The sequence below is a fragment of the Eleutherodactylus coqui genome, chromosome 1, assembly GCF_035609145.1.
Source record: "Eleutherodactylus coqui strain aEleCoq1 chromosome 1, aEleCoq1.hap1, whole genome shotgun sequence".
Taxonomy (NCBI): Eukaryota; Metazoa; Chordata; class Amphibia; order Anura; family Eleutherodactylidae; genus Eleutherodactylus; species Eleutherodactylus coqui.
This window is the reverse complement of record NC_089837.1, coordinates 477,293,751-477,310,872: the sequence shown is the minus strand read 5'-3', so window position 1 is coordinate 477,310,872 and position 17,122 is coordinate 477,293,751. Positions and strand designations below refer to the sequence as shown.

General features: G+C 44.9%; 1 protein-coding gene across 5 annotated transcripts in view; it reads left to right on the top strand.

Moving 5' to 3' along the window:
• RBMS2 (RNA binding motif single stranded interacting protein 2) overlaps positions 1-17,122 on the top strand; it is a 124,239-nt gene that overhangs the window by 90,680 nt on the left and 16,437 nt on the right. For all 5 annotated transcript variants that reach the window (XM_066594044.1, XM_066594042.1, XM_066594043.1 and 2 more), the window contains exon 3: positions 11,973-12,031. In XM_066594044.1, coding sequence (XP_066450141.1) covers positions 11,973-12,031 — 59 coding nt within the window. The remainder of the gene's footprint in view (positions 1-11,972; positions 12,032-17,122) is intronic.

Genomic DNA, 17,122 nt, shown 5'->3' with positions numbered 1-17,122 from the left:
CAGTGCATTTGCATTGGGAAATAGAACATACGCAACTAATTACACTAATTGTCCATTTCAATGGCTAGGATTGTGGTTGCATGTAAAAAGTACAGTGAATATGAGGCGAGCGTAAAAGCATAACGCTCGATGCAGAAATGCACTGCGCAAATGTGCATGCGTGCAGCCAAGAAGCAGTCACCACACATGCGCCTGATCGCTCAGAGTGGCGCACACGCATTGCGGTGGAACGCATGACGTCTTTTAACGGGTGGAGCTGGAGACGTCACCAAGGACAGAATATTCCTATTCAAATCGGTATTCTATAAAGGACGAACTACTTAGCAGTGTCGCTCTCAATGCATTCAGGGCCAACTTCCAGTGCTCTCAGCGGGGCAAGTAGAACACATCCCCGGACTCAGCGGGTCACCAACTCTCAGCTCATAAGCTTAGCTTATAGGGCTAAAAGTAGATGACAGGGGCTCTCTAAGGCCTCATTCACACGGGGACTTGCGCGCGTAAAATTAGGAAACCATTAGTTCCAATAGCCGCAACAGTTGCACATGTATCGCCACCCATACACAATGTATTGCTGCCCATGCAAATAAATAGGGTTCATGATGCGTGATACACTAGGAAATAGAGCATGCCGCAAACATTTTCTCATGCTTATCCACACAAAGTGTTTACACGCTAATGTGACCGCTTCAACGGAAGTCCATTTACTTATATTGACTCCACTCACTGCGTGTCATGCGGACAAAAATCGTGGGCGTAATATGCGCCGAAATTACGGTTGTGTGACTGCGCCCTTAATCTCATCCACATGGCTTGTACTGTAATTGCTGCAGAAAATTAGCATAGAAAATCTGCACCATTTACGCTCCGTGTGAACATGCCCTAAGAACTTAGATATAAGAGGTTTAACATGTGTCAGATGACAAGTATGTTGACTGCCTTAATAGCAAGCAGAATTCAGACGATTATCTTTCACTTTTGCTCGTTTTAATGATTTTTTTGAACGATATTCATTACGTCTAAATGCACCTTAACTTAATGGGGTTTTCTGGGCAAAACAAATATTGATGTCCTATCTTCAGTATAGGTCATCAATAGTTAGTTAATCACCGAGTTCCTCCCACATGGCATCCCCAGCGATGAGCTGATCGCTCGCCTTTAGAGATGAGCGAGTATACTCGCTAAGGCACATTACTCGAGCGAGTAGTGCCTTAGCCGAGTATCTCCCCGCTCGTCTCTAAAGATTCGGGGGGCGGGGAGGAACGGAGGGGAGATCTCTCTCTCCCTCTCTTACCCCCGCTCCCCGCCGCAACTCACCTGTCACCCACGCCGGCCCCTGAATCTTTAGAGACGAGCGGGGAGATACTCGGCTAAGGCACTACTCGCTCGAGTAATGTGCCTTAGCGAGTATCCTCGCTCATCTCTACTCGCCTTGCTATCAAAGCAGCGGACCGTATGTGTGTCATAGGAGATGGCAGTGGAAGTTCCCTAGATGGCTTCACTCCTATTGAAATCAATGGGGCGCTATTACACTTCTGCGTCGAAGGCGAAAATGCTGGAATGTAATAGCCAACTTCAGCTCCCATTAATTTCAATGGGAGTAATGCTAACTATGACATTTCCGCTCTCGTCCTTTATGTCGCACATCCGGCCCGCTACACTAGTGATTAACTATTGATGACTTATCCCGAAGAAAGGTCAACAATAGGTTTTGAGGGGATAACCCCTTTAGGATTGTACATAGATCACATCTATATGTGGGCTGATGTTGATAGATCATTGTTTAATGAATGGTTGGCTGTTGTATTTGGCTACACTATTATCTGCTACAATCGTTGCATTACATTCCACAAATTGCAACAAACAGAAACTAATGATATGATTACAATCCACAGCTCCTCCACAGGGGAAAATAGTTAAAATACAGAAGAATAGCCCAAAATGATTTAACATGTGAACGACCACTTGCAGAATTAGGAGGGTGCATTGCATTACTGTAGCGCGGGAGCATGAAGCATTTCTCTCCAGAAGAACTTACATTCTACGGCTAGACAACCAATTACATTATAGCATGGAAAGGCTCATCGTTGTAGAGTTCCACTTGTAACAGAATCTGCCCAGCTTAGTTATTTCCTGTCTGGTGTCAGTAAATGGTTGGGAGGAGGTGGGGGATGGGAGCTGTAGGAAGGGGAAGACTAAAAGTTAATCCTTTCGTTGCTGGGTAATAAAAAAAAAAAAAAATCCCGCCATTTGCACAGATGTATGAATTTCATGCGCTTAATAAGGGTTAAGCAACTTGGGGGTAGACAGAAAAATGTTATCTATCATGCGAGGGAGTGGAGTGAAAGAGGCAGGAATAGGAAGAGGGAGATGGCTGGGAAGCAATGCAGTCAGCCGAGGTTATTCTTAGCAGTACGGATAACTGTTTCACTAGAGGAAGGAAGGGACAATTAAAAGGCAACACTTCCTGATTTTTCATTCAGCAAATCATAGGGTTATATATATATATATATATATATATATATATATATATATATATATATATATATATATATATATATAAATGTGTATTCATATTTCCAGAATCATACATTGGTAACAGTCTCGCCGTCCGCATTAGGTCTAATGTACACAGCCTTCCAGACTCTTAAATACAGGGTGTTAGTCAGAAAGATGGAACCAGCGCCATATCTCAATACAGGTGCCCTATATTGAAATAACAATAGCGTACTTGGACAGGAAGGCATGGGTGCACTATATGAGGGCCATGGAATATGGACTTAGGTTTTACTCTTTATCTTTTACAGGGGTCACAACATTAAACTGAATTGCAGAGTTGAAGAGTAGCATGGGAGAAGGAGTATCTGATTTCCGTGTCTCGTTAAGTCCCATAGGACCACTGCTAGGAGTCATGTGCTGCAGGGATCTGACAGCTCTGTTCCCAGTGCAGTGCTGAGGTTTGGTATTACGTGAAACATTCCAATTGATGTAAACGGGAACTTTGCTTGTAATACCAAGCCTGAACACTGCAGTGGGAACGGAGCTGTCTGCTTTCTGCAAAACTCAGCTCAGTACATGAGCGCACCAGCTCGGTGGACAGCTTATTACTGAGGGGGAAATTGGGTGGCTGACACCTGACTCTGTACTATTGATGATATATCCTAAGCACAGGCCATCAATAGTTTACAGCTGGACAACCCCTTTAAAACTCAGAGGTTCTTTGACGCTGTAACATGATCGTGTGCATAAGCCCAAAGGGCCCATTCATGTCACATTTGGTCATCCTGCTGTAACATCCATTTGATTTAGGCTCAGTTCACATCTATGTTGGAGACCATGTTCATGATCAAAAAATCCAGACAAAGTAGCGCAGCATGCTTTACTGTTTTGTCTGGGAAAATGACGGTCACCATTATAGTCATTTGGGTCCGTCCAGATCTTTTGGTGTCTGTCATGAGCTGCGTCCGACACTAACATTATTTTCATTGATCCGCACCTATGAAGGAGCAGATAAATGGAAATGCTAAAAGCTGATGTGAGCATGGCCTTAAATGGATCTGTTTGTTAGGGTCTACGGGTTTTCAGTGGGGCTTCTGTCATGGTTGAAAGTATTTTTTTCATCTTCGGTTGCTCACCTGTACTGGGGATTCCACTTTCCTGCACCGTTTGGGATGCAGGAATGGGGAATCCCTGCGGATGAACGGTTCTGTCTCTGGATGGAACCGAATAGCATAGTTCAGATGGGAATCCGCTGCTATAGATACCGGCCACACGGCCAGTAACTATGAAAACAGCCCAGCACTTCAGCCCACTGCTGTTTGCGAAGCTCCCATTGAAGTCAATGAAAGCTACAGAAAACAGCAATGTTGGACAAGTTGCCTGAAAAGATTATCTTAGTGTGCATGTCCATTGATTTCAATAGGTTTGTTCACATTTCCGTATTTTGCGCGTGTATATTTGGTCGCCCCCCAAAAAATGCAGAATGCTTCACTTTTCTGAGCTTATGTGAACCAAGGTTCCGCACGGAAGTCAATGGGGAGTGCCCAAATGCGTATGCAGTATACAAGTAGATGCGTAACTCTGCTGGACAAAGAATAAATCTGGAGCTCATTAGATGACTAAGCCATTTCCATTGGTGCATCTTTGTTTGCCGCATGCAAATAAACATGCCTTGCGGGCGCAAAAAGTACAGCCAAACATGCGTGCGCAAAAAAAAAACAAGAAGGGGGTCTAAAGGTGCCTTTACATGGAACGATAATTATTGGTCAGGATCCACCGAAAATCTGAACGACCATCGTTCAGTGCAAATGCATGCAGCAACTGAACGACCAATTAGAAGTTGTTCGCTTATGTTTGTCATGCCGGTTCTGCATGCAGAAAACTGAACGACTGATCGTTCCGTGTGAACAGGCTGCCGATCACTTATGAACCACTGCCTGTTTACTGTGAATGGAGGTGGGTGGATGTGAACAATCCCCAGCCGGCTCTGCCTCCATTCACTCAGCGATGCTCAGGATGGACTATCGCCGGAACGAGCTGCCGAGTATCTGTTGCCTGACAGATCATCCGTGTAAAGGCCTCCTCACTCATAAATCTGCAAGATGTTGGATTTAATCAGCATGTTAGAATAAGGTCATTGGAATGAACAGGAAGATTCTTTTTTCAAGTTTTGCCCATTTCATGGAAAAGTACACAGAAAGGCATCTTGTAATGTAATTCGGAAGTTCTATATGTACAATGGATCATCTGAGGGTGCTGAGGACTAGTCATTGGCTTTCACTCTTCTTTCCCTGCCCTGCCTATGCTCAGAATACTCAGCAGGGCATGGTGGCACATGTGGTGACCATAACCGGCACCAGGAGCGATGGCCACCAGGGTAATGACTGCTTGGCTTGAACTTCACTATATGGGAACTGTCACACAACCTCATAGACAGGAATACCTATCCAGCGGCAGGAGAGATCCTCGCAGCATTGCATGACGGGATGTGTGCGGAGCCGCCTGTCCCAGCGCTAAAATAACCAAAGGGAATCAATTCAAGACAAATTAGAATAACAATGCATTTATTCATTGCTTGCAATTTAAAAAATGCCACGAATGAATTAATGCAATGAGTGAAAATAAGATAAATCAGACAATTAAAGGTTCCAGTGACAATTGCGCAGTAAATCAGCGGCAATAGATCAATTATTCTAACATCAGGCCAATATACAAATTACGCAATACATCTAAGCAAATGATATTGTGACACACGAGGCCGGTGTTTCTACAGTAGGAGACAACATGATGCAAGCTGCTAGGTGATACATAGACTACAGCGGCAGTGTCATATACCGATGAGCAATACTGCGAAATGGTGATTCCTTACAGGAAAACGGGACGAGACGCGGGAGCTGCAGTGCGCAGATTTTACAGAAGGTTTCCACGCGCAAGTAGACAGATGCATACCATAATTCTGACCGTTGATTGTCGCTTGAGGCGGACTGGCAACACAGGAAGGGGCCACAGACCAGGTTGCCCTAGTCTTAGGGACATGGAGGTGCTGGCGTACTTCCATGCATATCTGTATTCAGGCGCCCGTGAAGCAGCACATGTATGCGGGCTGCAGTGGTCGTTTCAAATATTTTCTGTAAGACAATAAGGGCTTATTCACATGAGTGCGTTTGTGCAGAGAATAGAACCTATTGTTTTCAATGGGTTTATTCACACTATGGCTTTTGCACACACAATTTACGCATGCAAAAACAAATACGCGGCACACTTTATTTTTTTGCACATGTGCGCACTTAAGGCACCCTAAGAGTCTATGGGAATCAATTCACAGCTAGCCATGTTAAACTCACGGAGAATAGCCGCGATTTGGTCATGGCTATTCTTCGTTCATGCGATTTAGTGCTTGATAGTCTCAATTTTTTTAGCACGTATGAGCGAGGCCTAAAGCTCACTTTTTTGGCTTACTTTTTATGCTAATTTGTCTTAAAGGGATTCCCTTTGGTTATTTTAGGGCTGGAACAAGCATGCGGCCCACATCCGCTCGTGTAATGATGGAAAGATCTCTCTTGTCCCAGTATCGGTATTAGGGTAGACACCCACTGGCGTTTTTTTTTCTCTACTGTGCTGCGAGAGTAAAGGTAAAGTCTAAGCACTAGCTGCTATTGGCTGAGCCCTTTTTAAATCCCCGCCTGCTGAAAGAGCTTAACAGCAGTGCAGGGGAGCCAGCGGGAGGACGCGTCTGAGCGCCAGAGAGGTGAGTAATTAAAAAAAAAAATTTTTTAACACTTATTGCTGATTATCGGGGAAGGGCTTATATTTCAAGCCCTTCCCCGATAATCATACTGCGGGGCTTGGCAGAAAGCAGTGCTTTCAATGGGATCGGCGGGATAGAATGCTGCGGACTTCTGCAACAGCTGTGACAGCTGTGGCAGAGGATTCCTTCATCCCCGCGGTCCCCGTGGGGATGAAGAAAACTCCTGTCACAGCTGTGGCAGAAGTCCGCGGCATTCTCCCTATGTTTTCAATGGGGCTAGCACTGCTGCCGCTGGCCCCATTGAAAGCACTAGTGATGTTCCGATTCTATTCCGGCGTCTTTTTTGCACTGTGAGGCGAGAGTTTTCTCGTGCTTTCGCAGCGCAAGAAAGAAAATATCGCCAGTGAGTGTCCTCCCTTACTGTGAACCCCCTGTATAATCGGGCAGGTGTAGCCATTGTACACTTTCCATTGTTTCCTGACTTTTGTCTTCCTCCCTGTGTTTTATCGTTAGCCAGGTATAGATTGATGTAGTAATTTGCCCATTGCTCCTGTATTGGGGTCTTCCTATAGTGTCCGTGCTCATTATGACTTTTTACTCAGTAGACACTCAGTAGAGACGTTGGTCGATAGAACGGCTCATCACTCTATTTGTGAGCAATTAAGACTTTAAACAGCGCTTGAGTGGGCACAGGGACCACTCTGAATGAATGTATAGGTCTAAGCTACATAGGTAAATGTAGTATATCGGTATTTCCAAGCATTGTCACTGGAGATTGTCATCAGTGACATTAAAAAGACCAGAAAATGCCAATATACATAATAGGACCTTATTACACAAAATAATTGGTAATATTCACAAATAATGTATAGAGTATAACCCCAATAATCAGGCAATAATGGCTGTAAATGATATCAGCACTATAGCAGATGACTACAGACACTGGATTTATTAAATCTACCCTGAACTAAGTGGCTCTGTAATCAATCTCCCTACCAAACCTGCCATCTATATATATATAAAGGTAAAAGCCCTGACTGACTGACTCGCCACTAATTCTCTAACTTCCCGGTGTCGTACAAACATGAAATTTGGCAGGACCATCCTTTAGGTCCTAAACAGGAAAAGTAAAGGGGCACAACTCGATTAGTGTGACACACGAGGCCGGTGTATAGGAAAAGTAAAGGGGGTCACAACTCAATTATTTAATGCTAATTGCAAAAGTAAGTGCACCCCTATGTAATGTAACTTTCCGATGTTGTACAAGTGTGAAATTTGGCACAACAATCTAACTGATCTTTGTGTGCAGATACTGAGGAGAATCTACCTCAGCTCTATGTGTATATGCTGAGGAGAATCTACCTAATCTCTATGTGTATATACTGAGGAGAATCCACCTCACCTCTATGTGTATATACTGAGGAGAATATACTGAAAGGCTGTAAAGTACATAAGGAAGCGGCCATGGACTGCAGGAATGGAGCATGCCATTGAGGCTAAGAAGGGGCTGCAACCTCCAATCTGGGGTTAAATTTGAAATAAAAGTGGTGTTACCTTTAAGGGTAAAAAGTGAGGAGAGTGGGAGGGATGGCACATTCTGCAGAGGGACATCAGTACATGCAGTCTGAGGAGAATCTAATCATCCTCTATGTGTATACATATTTGATTCCTTGGTTCCTCTGAAGTAACCATGACTTCATGAAAATTGTCCTTGTGAACAACACGTAAACACCTGTACCAAATTAACTCGGGCGAAGCCGGGTATATCAGCTAGTAATAGATGAAATATAGCAAAACAATATTATCTGCGGCAAAATGAAATGAGCAATTTACCCCTGATTCTACTGACTGACTAATGGCATCAACCAAGCCATCTACAGGTGAGCACACCAAGAACAGACCTTTGAAACAGAATAGGTCCAAGCACAACAGGCTCCCCCCAATAGCACCAATACCCGATCAAGTAGCATTTGCAAGTGTAAAGTGAAAGCTTCCTCAAATAAACCATTCAAAAATGATATCCTATAACTTCAATCATCTTTACATTGTACAGGGTCTTCTTCAAGCAAGATAAGAGCGGGAGTAGTTCTGTAGACCGCACGCCCTAATGGCCTGTGTACATGAAAGCCTTGCAATACATTGCTTGTGCTTTGCTGTGGAGCGGCACACTACTCCCACTGCTGGTGTGATGGTCTGGGGGGGCATTGTATATGACAGTCGGTCACCCCTAGTAGTCGTAGGGGGGACAATGACAGCTCAGTGATATGTTCAGGATATCACTGTGATATGTTCAGGATAGCACAAGGGTGTCACAGGAATGTCTCTACAACATTGTCACACTTCCATGGCTGTCCGGTCGCAAGATTTATTGCCAATAGAACATGCATGGGACGTCAATTTTGATACATTACGAGTTTGCACAACCTAGAGTCTCATTTACAGTAAATGTTGGCCAATATGCTGCTGCAGGATACCATACGGAACCTGTGTGACTCAATGCACCCTGTATGACTCCATGCACATCTTACATCCAAGCAAGAGGATCCAACAGGGTACTAGAGCCACCATGCCCATCTATATCACATCTGTTATCCAAGCTAGAGGTGTCCCAACAGGGTACTAGAGCCTCCATACCGACCCGTACAACATCTTGTATCCAAGCTAGAGGCGGTACAACAGGGTATTAGAACCTCCATGCCTGCCTATATCACATCTTGTATCCAAGCTAGAGGTGGTAAAACAGGGAACTAGAGCCACTATGCCCGTCTGTATCACATCTGTTATCCAAACTAGAGGTGTCCCAACAGGGTACTAGAGCCTCCATGCCCGCCCATATCACATCTTTTATCCAAGCTAGAGGTGTCCCAACAGGGTACTAGAGCCTCCATGCCCGGTCTATATCACATCTTGCATCCAAGCTAGAGGCGGTACAACAGGATACTAGAACCTCCATGCCCGCACGTGTCACATTTTGTATCCAAGCTAGAGGTGGTCCAACAGGGTACTAGAGCCTCCATGCCCGCCCATATCACATCTTGTATCCAAGCTAGAGGCGGTACAACAGGGTACTAGAGCCTGCATGCCTGTCCGTATCACATCTTGTATCCAAGCTAGAGATGGCCCAACAGGGTACTAGAGCCTCCATGCCTGTCCGTATCACATCTTGTACTGGAGCCGCGATGCCTGCCTGTATCACATCTTATATCCAAGCTAGAGGCGGTACAACAGGGTACTAGAGTCTTCCTCCAAGGGGTCAGTCTTCTGCAATCATTCCCCCTTTGCTCTGATACTGTAATCACTTATATCAATGTTACCATCACACATAGAAAGTTTCATTCCATCCCTACAACTCCTTCTAGGTGCTTGAGTTTCTTTGACAATGGATATATTTCCATCCTTTATGCCTTATCCGTCACTAATCTGCAGCCTAGTCTTCCTTCCTTCCAGATGACCTTGTCTAACGAGGCAGTAAGTGGAAGATCTCTCATCGAGGTAGTCTTGGGGTAAAAAGGTCAAAAATTAATTTGACTCTTTTGTCTTAAGGATTTATAGTTTCAGCATGGACAGTAGTCGTCTGCTTTTTTAATGTAATCCCGGCATTACTGAAGACGTTCATATTTCATAATATTTTGGTTGTCCAAAGCGGAATAGTTGATGTTTAATGTGCAAGACTCTGCAGCCGTCCGGTCATGCTGTACAGCAGACGTACAGCGCCTGTTCTGTGGAAGTCATCATCAGACTTACCCAGTTTTATGGCTTAAACAGACGAATGTGTGCAGAGCAGGGAAAAACATATAAAAATATTTTTTTGAAAATTGTATGGAAAATGGTCAATTTTTTACAGACGAAAATCCTATATGCCCCTGTGAATAGAGCCGTAGGCCAGATTCACACTGACGTATTTGCGTACACAAAATTTGTGCGCGCAGTACACAGAGAATAGAACCCATTGATTTCAATAGGTCTGTTCACATGCTCATACTTCTGCAAATTTCAGTTGTGAAAAAAACCCCAAAACAGCATGATCTAATAGAAGTCAATGGCGATGCACAAATGTGCACAAAATTAGCTAGGAGTTGCGTGAAACACTGTGTAATTCCATTGGGAAAAGAACACATTTGGAACTCATTAGACTAGTTAGATATTTCAATCGTATTTTTTTTGTCCCGCAGAAATGCACCGTGCGGAAAAAATACAGTAAAATACACCAATAAATGCACAAAAAAAAAGCAGCATTCGTACTGGAAAATTGCAATCCGTAAAATGAGTGAGATTAGTGCATGCGCGATTTTCAAGTTCGTGCGTATTTTATATGCCTGTGTAAAGAGATTCTCATTAGCTCCATATTATGATCAGCAAATCACGGATCAAACATGGATTTGAAATTCGCTTGTCTGAAAGAGGTCTAGAGCCAGTATGATGATAGGTGGGGTTGTAGCCGGCGCTAGTTATGGTTGCTTGATAGTCAATAAAGGGTAAGGAGGGAACTGTTACTGCAGAATGTATTAGCACTGCATGCTGTATGCACATGATCATTATGATGGTTATATACTGACATGCCAAAAGTCATGGGACAGGAACTAATATTGTGTAGGACACCCCTCTAGCCTAGCGAAGTATGGCAACTCAATGTGTCGTTGATTCCACAAGTGGACGGAAAACATCTTGAGGGATGTTGAGTCATGCGGTTTGGGTAACCAACCACAGCTCCATGGTAGTTGTAAGTGCCGGATCTCAGTGCGGATGGACCTCTCCACCACATCTTGAATGGGCTCATCTCGGGCAAATGTGCCGGCCACGCAAATCATAGAAACTCCCCAGAATATTTCTCAAATCAATTCTAGACAACAACTTGGGCCCAACAGCACGGTGCCTTATTTTGCTGGACCATTATATCATTGTGAGTACATGAAGTCTATGAAGGTTACAAATGGTCACCAAGTAGTGAAACCTAGTGGGCACCAGTCAATGACGTGTTTAAGTAAACCGGGGGAACCAACCCATGCCATGAGAACAAACCCCACACCAGTATGGAACCACCACCAGCCTGCACAGTGCCTTGCGGACAACTGGGTTGCATGGCTTCATGGGGTCTGCGCCACACAGAAACCCTAACATCAACCTGAAACAGTTGATGCCGTGACTCATCAGACCACATTGCGTGTTGCCTAGGGTCCAGTTGGTAACCTCATGAGTCCAGGTGAGGCGATGTGTCCAGTGTGATGATGATAACAGAAGCCTCTGGTGGGTCTTCTGCTCCCATATCCCATGGCAGCTAAAGAACGCTGCACTGACCTGTGGGATATTTGTGTGGGGTCTCCTGCATTGAATGTGGATGTCTTTTCTGCCAGAGTCATAGTGCCAGGGTTAGAATGCCTTCTGAGATGTATTTCCAGTACACACGTGACACTATGGATTGAGGAATGTTAAATGCCTGCACAGCTTCGGAAATGGGACGTTCCAATTCGCCTGGCACCCACCATCATGCCTTGTTCGAACTACAATAATTCACGTTACCTTGCCATGAGCACGCTGGCCAGCATTCAACCTCACTCACAAGATCATATATAGTTCATCACCTGAAGTAATGCCTCTTCATAATCAATTTACATACTGCTATCCCATAACTTTTGGCATGTCAGTGTATACTCTTAATATTGCGCACATTTGTACAATGTATGTTTATCACTAGAACACACTTATTTATGTCTGCATTTCTTTCTTCTAGATATGGAAAAATTGTCTCCACGAAAGCTATTTTGGATAAAACAACCAATAAATGTAAAGGTGAGAACAGTTTGCTTTGTTATTTCTTTCCTTTTACAGGATTATATTTGCCACAAAAGGCAAATGTGGCACGTGCCTAGGGCGTCTGATTGGCACGTGGCTAGGGCGGCTGAGTGGCACATGCTTAGGGCGGCTGAGTGGCACATGCTTAGGGCAGCTGAGTGGTACGTGCCTGGGGCCGCTGAGTGGCACGTGCTTAGGGCAGCTGAGTGGCACATGCCTAGAGCGGCTGAGTGGCACAATTTTATCGCGCGCGGCAGCGATGCAAGATTTTTCTCCAAAAAAAGCAACGCTGACGATCACAAATCACAATGAATAAAGATGCGATTTTGCTGCGATTTTCTCGTGTGCAGACAGCTCAAGTGCGATGCAAGTGCAATGGGGTTTTTAAACTCACCCATAGGAAATAATGGCCAAGTTTTCTGCAGAATTGCAGAAAAATAGAACATGCTCCAATATTTGCTGCGATTCCATCCCTGCAAATAAAGGGTTATATTCTATGCGACTGTTGTGCACCTTGTAGCGCACAAAACTCGCACTAGAGAATCAGCCGTATAAATACGGTCTTAGGCCGGCTTCATATGGCGTATATTTATTTGCACGTACATCAGTGCTGCATATTTGCAGAACAAACATGTTTTTTGCATATGAATCGCCGTATATTTTGCTGGTTTTTGCGTGCCCAAGGCACGGGCACTTGCACACACACACACAAAAAAAGCAGCAGTGCAACCAGCCATTGAAATGGCTTAATAGTCTTAAGTTCAAGATGTGTTCTTTTCCTGTGTAATTACGTAGCGTATCACGCATCCCCTAGCGTATTCTGCACACATTTGTGCATCCCTATTGATTTCTATGAGGACATTTGTACAAGGGGTCAGGCATATAAATATCCCTCAAACATGCAGAGACCAGACTGTAAGTAAGGCCGCTCTCTGTCATTTTTTGTCTGTTTGATAATTCCCTCTCTGTGATTTAGGGCTCATGTCCACGGGCAAAAGAAGAATTAAAATCCGCAGCAGATTTTAACTCTTCTCCTGCACGCGGATCCGCACCCCATAGGGATGCATTGACCACCCGCGGGGTAGATAAATACCCGCGGATGGTCAATAAAAGTGATTTTAAAAAAAATGGAGCATGAAAAAATCTGGACCATGCTCCATTTTCATCAATCAGACAAAAATCAGATTTTACTCACCCGCTCCGTTTCTTCTCTTCGCCGCCGCGTCATCTTCTCTCAGTCGCAGCCGGATCATTTTGCTTCGGGACGGCGCATGCGCGGGCACGTCACCGACGTCATCCTGCGCATCCGCCGGGCTGAAGAAAGAAGATCCGGCCGCGACGCAGAGAAGATGACGCCGCCGCGAAGGAAGTATCCGGAGCGTGTGGGAGGTAAGTTTATTCTGATTTATTCTGATTTTCAGCGCTCATGTCCGCGGGGCAGCAGGGACCCGCTGCAGATTCTCCATGGAGAATCCGTAGCGGGCCTGATTTTCCCCGTGGACATGAGGCCTTAAACTATGGGGACATTTGGTGCGCAAATTGCACAGGAGAATAGAGCATGCTTTGGGGGTTTGTCCGACCAAAATGCTTAGGAAAGTACATGCAGGTGAACGAATGGGTTTTATTAACTGCGTATTGTGCATGCAAATATGCCGTATGAAGTCGGCCTTGTTCAGCTAAGAAAAGCACATATTTGCAGGGCTGGGGATGCTTTTTATTTTCATCTATCAGTGTAATTGCGCCAATTTTTTAATGAGCATCCAGATTTCAAAGCTATCCGATAGCCCCTGAGACCACGGAGAAGTCCTCTAATGATGGCTGGCGTTACCAAATGGCTGACTGAAAAGAAAAAAAAGATGAACTATACACCAATATTTTCCCGGTTCTGCAAATGTACAAAACAAGACAACACTTTATTGCTTTTTGAAGGGAACCTGTTATGCCCAAACCAGCTCCTCTCTGTCCTGGTCAGCTGGATTGACAGGTTTCTCCCTATACCCAATCTAGATGAGCCAGGCTGTCTTTTAAAGTGAATGTATCACTAATATCTTTTTTACTAATTAAATCCAGGCAATGAAATATAGTCCATTTTTCTCATCAGTTTTTGCTTTCCGATTGTAAATTTTGTGCAGGGGAGGGGAGGAGGTGAGCTGTGCTGTGGCTATTACGATATTGTGAATGGTGGGTTCTGTGTTATCTATATACAGATGTTACCTATCAGTGTAATCCTGCCTGTGATGATAATGAGATGACTGCTGAAAAGTTTTCTCTACAGAACAGGAAGTACCAGACTATTACTACGCTAAGGGCGCTTTTACACGTAAAATTACCTTGCTGAATCATGTGAAACTGAATTCTAATCGATCAGTGTAAAGGCTCCTTCACATATGGGTACGCACAATTGCGCAAGCCTCGGCGCAATGTATGTGTGCTACGAACGAGGCTTTCTTGTGCGCATATCGGCATACTCAACTCTACCATTTGTACCCGCAGGGCATATTTATTTTCCCACGGGACACAACTAGGATATTTAGGCTAATGAGTTCCAGATGTGTTCTTTTTCCCACAGAGTTGCGCCTCTCTTTGGGTATCGTATCTCCCCATCATAGACATCTGCAAATGCGCACAAAAGCAGAGCATGCTGCGTTTTTTTTCCCGAATGTCTGCGCAAAAAAAGTCAATGTGAATGAACCGATTGAACTCAATGGGTTCTATTCTCCCTGTATCGTGCGCACAAATTTTACGCCCGTGGAAAGGAGCCCTAAATTCTGCCAGTGACGGCACGACTATCGATAATTCATTCACTTATTGCTCAGTTTCTGCGGGCATAAAAATCAAACGCCAATCGGCCGTGTAAACAGGCAGTCACTCATCTAGGAGCCACGGCATGCTTACTGTAAATGGGAGCGGGCACGCCAGAGGCGATCTCCGGGCCACTCGGTCTGCATTCACTGAATGATATCACTCCTATGTCCCATCTAAAAGGAGCCATAGTGGCCAGTTTAAACATAGTAACACAGTATGTTAGGCTAAAGGAAGACAATGTCCATCCAGTTCAGCCAGCTTCCACCCTCTCTTGTTGATCCAGAGGAAGGCAAAAAAAAAACAGTGAGGCAGAAGCCAATTTAGCCCATTTGAGATGGAAAATTTCCCTCCCGACTCCATAATGGCAGTCAGAATAATCCCTGGATCAAGGTTTGAAAGTTCCTACCCGACTCTAAGACCCGGATCAACAACCCGGCTGGTTATTTAATGTCTATATCCTGTAATATCATAGCGCTCTAGAAAGGCATCTACTCCCCTTTTAAATCCCTCTATGGATTTTGCCATAGACAGCTAGATTTTTTTACAATAGACTATAACAGCAAAAATTTAAGACAAAATCACAAATTTACTTAAAAAGTGTGTTTAACATAAAATCTTCACCTGTAGAATGAAAGGATGCAGGTTCTGAGGTCAGGAACCTCTTATCTAAAGATTTGCCTATCTGAGTAATTCCAAGAAGGTCTCATGTTATCAGGTCACGGGCGGCACATGTAATAGCAGATGCCTTACATTCCAGGAATTTCTGGCATGAGAGGAGTAGTCAAGAGCGGGGCAGAGCTGCGAAGATTCACATATCTACAAGATCTTGGGCGACAGCTTTAAACCACAAGGTGTTTTCACACATATGACTGAATGCACACAACCGCAGCAGAATCCGACCCGCTGCCCGGCCGGTGACCCCGCGTACCTGTCCGGATCCTTTTTCCTCTGTGCGACGGATGTGTCGGCACACATGCGCAGTACAGTTGTGACCGTGCCATTGTTAGGCGATGACGCAGATCCCGCAGCCTTTCGGCAATGATGATCGTTAAAGGGCCGAGTGATGGCTTCCATTGACTTTAATGGAAGCCGTACGCACTGAATCAGGCTCAAAATAGAGCATGTGGCAATTCCCCCTCCCCCCGCGAGGGGAAAATCGCAATTGATTTTCGCTTGTGGGCATGGAAACCCGCTTTTACATTGCATGCTATGGCAGATATTTGCCACTGAATCCGGAGGCGGAAGCCCACTCCGGATTCCGCAATGGAGACGGCCTGTGCGCATTGGGCCTTACACTTTGAAGAAAAAAAAATGGCTGCGGCTGGATGTTAGCTGTAGAACAATGGGAAGTAATTAAACGCGCTATACGAGCCGATAAATTGTTCAGATCCCAGATTATCGTTCCGTGTAAATACTTGTTCCAACTGAACGAGACTTTGTTGGCTTCCCATTCGTCGTTCAGTTTCTGCCTGTTTATTGTAAATGGAGGTGGGAATGATCTCCGCTCCGCCTCCGTTTACTGAGCGACGTTCGTTCCGTATAAAAGCACAGGACGATCATCGGTGGGACGAACTGTTAGTCATCTGTAGCTGATAGGATGTCGCATGTAAAAGGGCCCTAAGGGCCCTCTATGGCAGCTTTCTGCGTAGCACAGACGAAAATAGGGCAAGACCTGTCCTTGAGCGGAAAAAAAATTGCCGTCTGTACGAATCTATTGAAATCGAAGGCATCACTTGGTCGCCCTATACTGGTGACTTTTTCAGTCTCCGCAAGTACGTTTGTGTGAATCCACCCTAAGGGCTCAGTCATGGAGGCATTTTGACACGCAAATTTTTGTGAGCATAATTGATGCGTTCAAAAATTTGCGTGACTGAAGCAGGTGGTACGCAACAAAAACCGCACCTACCAGCGTTTTTCCGCTTAAAAACTGCGCTGCCTACTATCCCCTGCTGCGGCCGTGACAGCTGCCGCTGGGGATTCCTTAGGTGTAAAACCCCTGGATGCTGCCACATCCAGGGGTTTCACAGTTCCACAGGGAGTCCCTTTGTCACTGAAAAGCATCCCAAAAATGTGTAAAAAATTTTAAAAAAATCTATACTCACATCTCTGCAGCTGCCAGGACTCAGCCGCGTCTAGCCGGGTCTTCTCCTGAACTGCTATGAAGAGCTTTCATCAGGCGGGAATTTAAAATCCCTGCCTGCTGAAAAGGCTGCCTCTGATTGGCTGAGCACAGGGACCAATCACAGGCAGCTCTCAGCAGTTCGTTTACGAACTGGTGTCCTA